The sequence below is a fragment of the Dioscorea cayenensis genome, chromosome 5 (genome assembly GCF_009730915.1).
Source record: "Dioscorea cayenensis subsp. rotundata cultivar TDr96_F1 chromosome 5, TDr96_F1_v2_PseudoChromosome.rev07_lg8_w22 25.fasta, whole genome shotgun sequence".
NCBI lineage: Eukaryota > Viridiplantae > Streptophyta > Magnoliopsida > Dioscoreales > Dioscoreaceae > Dioscorea > Dioscorea cayenensis.
The window spans coordinates 28,990,490-29,000,688 of record NC_052475.1 but is presented as its reverse complement, the minus strand read 5'-3'; the positions used below and the strand labels follow the sequence as shown (position 1 = coordinate 29,000,688).

The 10,199-nt window shown below is 34.1% G+C and overlaps 4 protein-coding genes across 4 annotated transcripts; 2 read left to right on the top strand and 2 right to left on the bottom strand.

Moving 5' to 3' along the window:
* Positions 1-21: 21 nt before the first annotated feature.
* Positions 22-3,104, top strand: LOC120260709 (pentatricopeptide repeat-containing protein At5g39680). Its single transcript, XM_039268263.1, has 2 exons — positions 22-2,918; positions 3,021-3,104. Exon 1 carries the CDS (start codon positions 848-850, stop codon positions 2,900-2,902), a length of 2,055 nt encoding a protein of 684 aa, XP_039124197.1. The 5' UTR covers positions 22-847; the 3' UTR covers positions 2,903-2,918; positions 3,021-3,104.
* Positions 3,105-3,744: 640 nt separating this feature from the next.
* Positions 3,745-4,857, bottom strand: LOC120260738 (probable calcium-binding protein CML46). Its single transcript, XM_039268296.1, has one exon. The coding sequence runs from the start codon at positions 4,555-4,557 to the stop codon at positions 4,018-4,020; it is 540 nt and encodes a 179-aa protein (XP_039124230.1). The 5' UTR covers positions 4,558-4,857; the 3' UTR covers positions 3,745-4,017.
* Positions 4,858-6,582: 1,725 nt separating this feature from the next.
* LOC120262244 (cyclic dof factor 1-like) lies at positions 6,583-7,367 on the bottom strand. Its single transcript, XM_039270323.1, has 2 exons — positions 7,172-7,367; positions 6,583-7,050 (listed from the first exon to the last, which is right to left on the bottom strand). The coding sequence occupies exons 1-2, from the start codon at positions 7,256-7,258 to the stop codon at positions 6,616-6,618; spliced, it is 522 nt and encodes a 173-aa protein (XP_039126257.1). The 5' UTR covers positions 7,259-7,367; the 3' UTR covers positions 6,583-6,615.
* A 912-nt stretch (positions 7,368-8,279) lies between these two features.
* LOC120262204 lies at positions 8,280-8,969 on the top strand. Its single transcript, XM_039270279.1, has 3 exons — positions 8,280-8,411; positions 8,506-8,537; positions 8,655-8,969. Exons 1-3 carry the CDS (start codon positions 8,324-8,326, stop codon positions 8,775-8,777), a joined length of 243 nt encoding a protein of 80 aa, XP_039126213.1. The 5' UTR covers positions 8,280-8,323; the 3' UTR covers positions 8,778-8,969.
* Positions 8,970-10,199: the final 1,230 nt, after the last annotated feature.

The window sequence follows — 10,199 nt, the reverse complement described above, 5'->3', positions numbered from 1 at the left end:
ACAATCGGGTTTAGACTTCGGAGTTTAATGACTTTATAATTAAAAGGATTTGGATCCGATAAGCTCTTTTTACTGATAGATTGATCGAGTCCTTCCATTTACCTCAAGATCAGAACCCGTAAATGATGATGAACGGGGTAACGGGGTAATTTTTTTATTAGTGAAATACACACTTGTTGATATATATATATATATTTTTTCACAGCTGTCATTAATGACTATTATTCTAATGGTACTGATTTCACTTTAAAAAATATCTTATAAATATTTTTATTAATGGGATTTTAAATGCGCTGGACATAATAGTGCCAAATAAAATTACGGATATAGGAATAAACTTGTAGCCTAATCTTTGTGTTTGTAGACAAGTACACATGAGCGGAATGATCAATTTTCATTAGAGAATATGAATGAGCGGAATAATTAATTTTGTTAATTAATTTTCATTAGACAAGTACACATGAGCGGAATAATTAATTTTGTTAATTGTGAAATAACACTAGTTAATATTTTTTTTTGGTCATATATGTTATTATTGATTTTAAGTCTAGTTATATAGTGCTATTTTAAAATATGCCAATTTTTATTAACAAAGTTCCAAATACACTGGACATACAGTAGTGTAAAAAAAAAATTCCGATTGTAGGAGTGGATTTGTATTCTAGTTTTTATATTTACTAGGTGAGTGCACATGAACAGAATGATCAATAATTGTATGTTGTTGACCTATAGGTTGTCGAATTTTATGCATTAAATAAAATAAAAAAAATAAATAATAAATTGAAAAGTTTGAGGAGTGACTCATCGTTGTAAGTTCTTGTAAGTTGTAACTTCCTTCAGTTATCCTATGCAATCCTCGTCAATTTCCCGCCAAACTAAGCTTAGTCTTCTCAAAGTTTTCATAGAGAATAAGAGCTTGAGATTCGGGAAGTCCATTCATGCCCAACTGATTAAAGCTCCAACCTTTGATCTTATCCAAACCAATCACCTCATAAATCTCTACTCTAAATGCGGTCACCCCGGTGTTGCCCGCAAAGTATTCGATTCAATGCCTGAGAGAAATGTTGTCTCTGGTAGCGCTCTTATGGCTGGTTACTTGCATAATGGTATGCCGTCACAAGCACTTCACTTGATCAAAGAAATGAGTTTTGAAGAGAATTTTGAGCATATGAATGAGTATGTGTTTGCCACTGCATTGGCTTCTTGCTCTGAAATGCGAGCACTAGAGCAAGGCCTACAGTGTCATGCTTATGTATTGAAGTCTGGATTGGTGTTCCATTCACATGTCAGGAATGCACTTCTGCATATGTATTTTGAGTCTTTGAGCATGGAAGATGCTTTGAGGGTGTATGAGTCTGTGCCCGGGTTTGATGTGTTTGCTCTCAATTCAATGATTAATGGTTTTGTGGGGAGTGGGAGATTGAGTGATGCCATAGACTTAGTGAGTGGTATGAGTAAGGAAGTTGAATTGTGGGATCATGTCACTTATGTTGCGGTACTTGGCCTTTGTGCTGCTTCAAAGGACTTGCGGTTGGGGTGGCAAATTCATGATCAGATCTTAAGAAGAGGTATTCAGTTTAATGTCTTTGTTGGTAGTGGCATAGTGGACATGTATGGGAAATGTGGCGATATTGAAAGTGCTCGACGTGCTTTTGTTGAGTTATCAGTGAAGAATGTGGTCTCATGGACTGCGGTCATGGCTGCCTTTGCACAAAACGGGTTGTTTGAAGAGGCATTGAAGTTATTTCTAGAAATGGGAATATATGGAGTTCAGCCTAATGAGTTCACTTATGCAGTTCTGCTGAATTCTTGTGCTGGTTTGTCTGCTTTGAAAATTGGAGATGCATTCAATGCCCATGCAGAGAAATCAGGATATAAAGCTCACATGGTTGTTGGTAATGCTTTGATCAATATGTATTCGAAGAGTGGGAGCATTGAGGATGCACGAAATGCATTTGGAGACATGCGCCAACGGGACATTATCTCTTGGAACTCAATAATAACCGGTTATTCACATCATGGACTTGGCGGGGAAGCATTGGAAGCTTTCCATGATATGTTGACTAAAGGAGAGGTTCCGACTTATGTAACTTTTGTTGGTGTGCTTTTGGCTTGTGGCAATTTGGGCTTAGTGGACGATGGTCTTTATTATTTGAAAATTTTCATGAAGGATCTGGGGATACAACCTGGAGTAGAGCACTATACTTGTATGGTCAGGCTTCTGTGCAGAGCTGGACAACTTGATAAAGCCGAGAATTTTATGACTTATACATGTACTGAGTGGGACATCGTCGCATGGAGGACTCTACTCAGTGCTTGCCAAGTTCACAAGTATTACAATCTTGGCAAGCGAGTTGCGGAGCACATCCTTCAGCTGTATCCCGATGATGTGGGAACATATATATTAGTATCTAACATGCATGCAAAAGCAAACAGGTGGGATGAAGTTGTGAAGATTAGAAAATTAATGCGAGGAAGAGACATCAAAAAAGAACCTGGTGTCAGTTGGATACAGGTGCGGGGTGAGACCCATGTTTTTGCTTCGGAAGACAAGAAACATCCATTTATGAGTCAGATCCATGATAAAGTTTCAGAACTATTGAGTCAAATAAAATTAATTGGTTATGTTCCTAATATTGATTGTGTTCTACATGATATTGAGGATGAACAGAAGGAGGAATATCTTGGCTATCACAGTGAGAAGCTTGCAATTGCTTTTGGGCTTATTAGCACCCCATCAGGGGCACCAATTCATGTGATGAAGAACCTTAGGATGTGTGATGACTGCCACACTGCTGTTAAACTAATTTCACTTGTCACAAGCAGGAAGGTTATTATCCGAGATGCGAACCGCTTCCATTGTTTTGATAGTGGACTGTGTTCTTGTGATGATTACTGGTAATTCATGGAACTTTCAGGTGCTGGATACTAATCAGCTGAAGCGCAGGCATTGTTTTCTAATACATGCAGGCATTTTTTTTTTTAATACTGTCTGATATTGCAAGTTTCTTATCTTGAAGGGAGTAAGTTAAAAAGGCAAGTGGCCTTCCAATCTGGCAATCCATTTGGGCTTCTCTAGAGATCTCTGCAATTAATATGATAGGTGAGAACTCTAGAACAAACCATGAGTTTGTGTTATTCTTTTTCCTTACTAACTTTGAATGCATCATTGCCTTTAATTTTCTCAGCTACTATTCTTATGAACCTTCCATTCTATGAAAATCCTGCACTTATGAAAACTCTGGTGTTCCTGTCAATACAATTCTAGTCTATGATATATAGTGCTATTTCTTCTGAATTTTTCAATTCTAAATTTGATTGCATGTTTTGGAAACATTCATGAGTTACACTATCATTTGTTAGATCTATCTGCTGCATCTTCCTGCTGTTTACTAACTCGTCAGTTAACGTGTCTCTAGGATTTCAACTTTGGTAGTCTCTCTTAAGCTGCTAGAAATTTTTTGAGTTATATTTCTGTTTTCAGACATGCTTTATTTGTTAAAAATTAAACTTTTGTGATGCCCAATTCTTTGTTACCTTCCAGTGTGTATTAAGGGAACAAAACCAAACCAATAGAAGATGTACAGAGGAATTCCCTTTCCTTCTTCTTTTTCTGCAAATTGGCAAATGATGCTTCAATTTATTCTCTTACGTTGAAAATTAACCAAACAACGCTAGTAACTCATGAAATAAACATGAAATTTTAACTCAAGAAATTGCATCTTTGGGGGTGATTCCTTTAAGTTAATCTGAATCACATGTTTAATTGAAAAGTTCAAAGCAGAGATCATCATTATTTTTCAAGACAAATTTAAACCAAAAATACATTATTAGAAGACTGAGCATCTCTTGTCCACATTTCTATCATTAAAAAATTTCAACTGTTTCTGTGATATGTGTCATACATATGTATGATCTTGCCCTGAACATGAGTATATCTTTTACAGGAAAAAACAGGAGGGACTTTCTTCTGATACAATTTATCAGATGAAAAATGGAAAGCCGAAACTATATGCGTCAGCAGAAACTTCTTTCCATGAACTTAAGAAACCCATTGAAATCAATCTGTGAATCCTTGTTTCCAACACAAAGATCTATCATTGTCCTGCATTCATCCAAATCCATCTCTTCTGTGAAACCCAGCTTGAAAAGAACCCTCTGAAGATCCTCTGCATCAATGAACCCATCCTTGTTCTCATCAAACACAGAGAAAGCCATCTTCACTTCCTCCAAGCTTGGCTCCTCCTCTTCAAACATCACAGAGAAGTCATCAAACCCACTGAACTCCTTCAACTGCTCTCCTTCTTGGTTGCAATCCAATCCCATCCTCTCCATGACCATCTCCACATCCTCTCTTCCCAACTTGAATTTGAAGTCTTCCTGTGCTGTATTACTTGTCCTCCTCAATGGATATGGCTGAAGCTTTGCATGGGGATGATTAAACAAGGTTAGGAATCCAAGTGAGAACTTTTGTAGTCTGGACAGTAAGCTGAACATTGCTGCAATGAAGACAAGTCCAACAGGGCTTTCCAGTGAGATTGGTGATGGCTTCTCCATTTTGTTCAGAGAGATGCATGCAAAGTTGTGGTGTTATAAGCTGTATATATATATATATATAGCCGGTAAGAACACTTGGTAAGACTCAGGGGTGGAAAGATGGAGAAAGAGGAAGCTTCATGAGTGATATGGTTGTCATTGGAATGCAGCTGTTGAGTAGTTAAGTGGAAGGACTGGTTAACATGCAGGAAGGAGCCAACTGGATGGTGATGGCTTGGGTTTCAACTTCTGAGAGCCTTCCTGGAAAGACACAGCCGGCAGGTTGGCGGCTTTGGAATATTAAAAGAGAGAACTTGAAATTATATTTTTAATATAAATGATTTTTTTTTTTTTTGGACTTATTTGGCTAAACATGTTAAATATTTGCATGCAATGCCCTTCTTATAATACTTTTAACTTTCTTCAGATGAATTTTGTTGTTCTAACCGTTTTAATTAACAACCACCATCTAGCGCAAAAAATTGTTACTAAAATGATAAATAAGTGGACTCAGATCTTTGTTGTAATATTATATAAATACTATAGAAATATTATATTAGTCATATTCATTGGGTTCCATGTGAGATGATATCGTTTTCTTCTCTTTCAGAGTTGTATGATAGAAAAAATTTATCAGATTCCCAGCATTTTATCTTATAATGTAGGGTATTCAATAATTTTTTTAAGTGGATAACCTAAGTAATATATATATATATATATATAAAGTAAGTATAGATAAAAGGTATAATACTTGAATCCTCTAATTTACTCTCTTTTCTCTTTTGGTCCCTTTATTAAAAAATGCTCATAACTACTCTCTTTATTCTTGAAAATGGACTCATTTAGTCAATCTACTCCTAGTCTCTTTCCAACTAGTCCCTCTACTTTTGAAAATACAATGACTATTTGGTCAATTTCCAAGCGTAGAAGAACTAAGTGAGCTCATTTTTAAGAGTATGAATAATTTCGTTTGTTTGAATGTGTGTATTTTTAGGACAGATAATGGAAAGGAGTATTTTCAAAGTTAGTTTAAGGAAGACCTTGTAGTTGGGATCATTTTTGAGTAGAGGGACCAAAAGGGAAGAGAGAGAAAAGTAAAAGGACCAATTCGGGTGATATGCCTAAATGACAGGATAATGATAACGATAAAAATATGTAGAACAACAACATACAATTATAACAGCATACCATTATGCAGGTTTTGATTAAGTGAAGTGCTTGTGACCGCAAAGTTTTGAAGAGAATTTTTTTAGTTGCAGATAAAAAACCTACAAAACTCCATCCAAACATCTTATCATCAACCATTCCTTTTATAAAACCTAATTAAATTAAAGTAATCCCAATAATTAACTTATATATAAATATATATATAACACTAAAAGCATTTGCCGAATAAAATTTTCATATATTGTCCTTCAGGAGTTACTTTACAGTTGGATCTTCTTTTGAAGCAGTGAGATGCCCTGATTCTTATTTTAGTGGAGTTCATCAATGGTTATCTTTATAATATAATTACATTTATATCTTTTCCTTAATAACTTTATTCTTTGCGAAATCTAAGGTTGCCTTCTGCAAACAATTCGATTCCACTGCAAAGAAAGCTTCTATTTGTTAATCAAAATTATAAAGAACTATAATTATCCATTAGAACTTTGTAGAATGTACATAGAGTGTGGCTTAAGCTATGATTAATCACTAATTATAGTTTAAGCAGTAGGTTTCAATTAATGAGATGGAAACCGAATAAATGAATGCATAGTAAACTCAATCATAACATGTCTCTATCAATCACATATATTAAAAGTTTATTCGAAAATCATGACTATTATATATCCCAGTGTCATTAATTTTAGAATTCTCATTAACTATTACAGATATGTATGATTTGAATTTGACCATTAAAAACCATATGCTATTAAATTGGCAAAAATTATTTCAGTATATCTGAACATTATATGGTCTATTTTATGGAAGTTAAGGATAGTGAAATAAAGAGGCAAGTTTAGCATATATTAAAGATTTTGTATTGAATTCATTGAAGAGATTTCCCTCACGAACAATATTGTTCATTCAGACTCGTCAATCCTTAATGTTTTTGGGAATCCATAAACACTTCTCTTCTCCATCTCTTGTGTGCTTTCCTAATATTGAAGAGTAAGTAAATGAACTCCATGTATCAGTTAAAGTATCGGCGGCACCGAAACTTAGTACTGTTCCATTAAATTTCAATTCATGGCAATGTTTGTTTTGTGATGCAGAATTCTTGTCCTTCCGTTGTCGTCGGCCAGCACCGACAGGCACGTTGCGGATTGCACCACCGGCCGTCCAATAACGTTGACATTGTCGACAGAAATGGCGCGGCTGATTGACATTGTAGTTGTTGAAGTAGCAGAACTTGGTATCAGAACTAGTGCATCTTGGACAAGCCAGTATCTTGTCTGGCTTCTTCATTGCTATACCTGATTTGCTGTTGGAATTCGGTGATTTATAATTGTCTTCTTTGCTTGAAAGATCCTGAAATTTGTAACAAGTTGCAAAACTATATGTTTATAATTAAAGAATCAAATTAAAAACAAACTCGACTGTAATTGAAAAAATTCTTATTTTGAAAACAAGAAAACTAGTGGCAAATCACCTTATTATTTACTCCACAAGAAGAAGGAAGAGGAATTGTCCTCCCAAAGAGCTTGATTATTGCAGGGTCTCTTCTCTCAATGGACATCTTTTTTCTTTTTTCTTTTCTTGATCTCTGTGTTTCAGTGTATGCTCTTTGTATTGGGTTTTAGGAGTGTTTGCCGAGTTAGCAAGGACAAGAGAGCTCTTGGCCACAAGTTCTTATTTATGACCACTTTAGAGAGAGTTTTGTGATTCTCTTTCTTTTATAGCAAAAGAAAGCCTAAAAGAAAAGCCCAAACTTATGCTCCTACTCAGCATCCATTACCTTGTTTCTCATAGTTCCTATCATACATTTTCTCACCCATTTGACCTCGTAAAGAAATGGCCTTGAATAATAAACCCGGTCAAACGTATTGTCTTCTTGTATTTGAGTGTTTATGAGAGTCAATGCTTGAGTCTCAACCCAGAAAACAAGAACTAACTTACAAACTGATTCAGTGTTGTTTTATGAATTGATGTATTTGAAGGTTCATTTAATTCTCAGTTGAGTTGACATTCAATCAGTTAGACATGCATGGAAACATTGCATACAAATGCTTGAATCCAAAGAGATATATAGATCCAAAAGCTAAACACTGCATGCTAAAAATGATAGAGGGGAGATGAGCTCTGCCAAAATGGGAATTATATATGCATATTTGTTGAGTTTTAATGAAAGGAAGTTCTCTACACCACAACCCCCTTAAGCAAAGATAACAGATCATGACCTCTTTTAGTTAATAATACTTACAAAACTAACTACACAAGTTAATTAGCCGTATTTTCACAGTCGCTAAAGTGGCACGCTATTGAATATGTGTTTTTAAAGACCCATGTTAGCAAATTATGCATCATCAACCTGATGTCACACCATGCATGCATTCAAGAAATAGGAAATTTCTCCTTTTTCTCCTACTCCCATTAATTATGCTCTTCTATCAACTTTCCCACCCACTTCCGAAGTTACAAGAAAAGGTTGAGCTAGAGTTGACTTTGTTCCAAGATATTGTCTTAAACTATTGCTTGTGGTTTAGGTGGGTGACCATTAGCAAACATTAATGGCTATCTTCATCAAAAGAAAAGCAATAGCAAATATGAATACTTTGATATTATATAAGAAGAGGGGTCATAGATGAGTTTGGCAAAGATGGGGAGGTCTTTCCTTCATTTCTTTGTCTTCCTTCTGGCCTTGTCCTCCTCTGTCATTGTTCTATCAGCAAGTAACATGTCTTTTAATATCACTCTTGTTCTTGTTAATTTTTAGTTCTTGTTTTTCTTCTAATTAAACCATTTTGATCATTTCTTTTGTTGTAGGGACTCAAGTATTAGTGCAGTCATCCAACAAGGTACATATATATAATTTTGGTATCTTAACAATCAAAGCTTTTCAATATTAAAAGTCACTTAAGAGGTTAATGGAAGATGAATTGTAATGATTAATAGTGGTGATTACTGAAACACAGATGATTTCTGAAGATACAGTGCTGGAAGAAGCTCTGATTAATGGCAGAATGGACTTGGAAAGAAGTGATTATCCTCCTTCAGGTGCTAATGGTCACCACACTCCTCCGAATCCACCTCGATGAAGCTTATTTGAAGATATATATATATATATATATATAAATTACCCTTCATGGGTAGTTGGTTATCCCTTCCTCTCCTAAGTCAGAAGGTTGAGGTTCTATATATATATTTATTGTAGAAATAAACTCGTCTATATCAATACGAGTCTATAAGTATGCATCTTTATTATAATATTTTGATTATTTAATTTATCACTTTCCTGCTCATTTCAATTTTATATATTTAGATTGCTTCCTCAATGACTCTGTTGGGATCAATGATTATCTCAAGTATATATGAAAAATTAAAAAAATTGGATAAAACACATAAATTATGCTGAAAAAGAAATAAAGCGATTACAAGTACAAAAAGATATGCTAGGAGAAGAAGTCTACTACGATAAAAAGGAAAGTGAGGGGAGCACGACAACTATAAAAAAATGATTGGTTAAAGAAATCATTCTCCTATTTTCACTGTTCAATTTAAAAATATTAGAGTTTTCCATGAGATCCATAATTAAAGGAAAGCTCTCACCAACACTAGAACAAATACATCGAAAATCAAGATTGTGTTTCATATAAAAATAATCTCAATAAAATAATTTATTCAAGAAAAAATTGAAATCACTTTAGCTACAATTTGAATTTTGCTTGAATAATAGTCCTTTGAGAATTTCTAGTTTAAATTGTGCTTGTTCATAGTCAAAAGTTTTCATAAATATGAAATGAGGGATCAAACAAATGATACATGAATAACGTTATAGAATTTTACATTTTTATTGTGCTCGAAAAAATATCTGTTGTTTAATTAGAATGTCAAAGACTTCTTTTTCCTTAGTGGAGTTTAAATTAAAATCCAATTCTCAAACTAAATTTTTGAAATGTATTAATTAAGAAGAAATCAGACTTACATTAATGCCAACATATTTTTTAACAGATGTCCATATATTTGAATTTTGTGAACTTGAACTTCCATGAGGGTCATTACCCAAGAACTCCAGAGACTCTAATGTAAATCCCCCACGTCTACACTCTTTAAATCCTACTCAATATGTAATTTGACTTACAATATATTTTAAAATACAGGCAACCAAACAACCCCTTATATTTTTTATCATTTACAATAATATATATATATATATTATAAAAATAGATAAATCATGTTAAATAAGCAAAAAGTCGTTACAAATAAAACAATACAAATACCAAAGTATGTCACATCATCCACAATTAATAAAAGTAGGCTTAACAAAAGAGATCTAAGTGGAGAAATAGAAACTACTATTGACTAAACAAGAGATCACACGTCTTGGAAAAGAAAAAATATATATATATATATATATATTTACATATATTGCCCAACATTCAACAGCCATCAATAGCTGGAAGTATATAATATATATCGACAGATATTAATTATTAGGTTATACATAATTACTGAAAGAG

Excerpts from the sequence above, each read along its gene's own strand:
- LOC120260709 (XM_039268263.1), top strand. The coding sequence starts at position 848 with ATGCAATCCTCGTCAATTTCCCGCCAAACTAAGCTTAGTCTTCTCAAA.
- LOC120260738 (XM_039268296.1), bottom strand. The coding sequence starts at position 4,557 with ATGGAGAAGCCATCACCAATCTCACTGGAAAGCCCTGTTGGACTTGTC.
- LOC120262244 (XM_039270323.1), bottom strand. The coding sequence starts at position 7,258 with ATGTCCATTGAGAGAAGAGACCCTGCAATAATCAAGCTCTTTGGGAGG. Across the intron at positions 7,051-7,171 it reads CTTGTGGAGTAAATAATAAG|GATCTTTCAAGCAAAGAAGA; the intron begins GTGATTTGCCAC and ends TACAAATTTCAG.
- LOC120262204 (XM_039270279.1), top strand. The coding sequence starts at position 8,324 with ATGAGTTTGGCAAAGATGGGGAGGTCTTTCCTTCATTTCTTTGTCTTC. Across the intron at positions 8,412-8,505 it reads TGTCATTGTTCTATCAGCAA|GGACTCAAGTATTAGTGCAG; the intron begins GTAACATGTCTT and ends CTTTTGTTGTAG. Across the intron at positions 8,538-8,654 it reads TAGTGCAGTCATCCAACAAG|ATGATTTCTGAAGATACAGT; the intron begins GTACATATATAT and ends ACTGAAACACAG.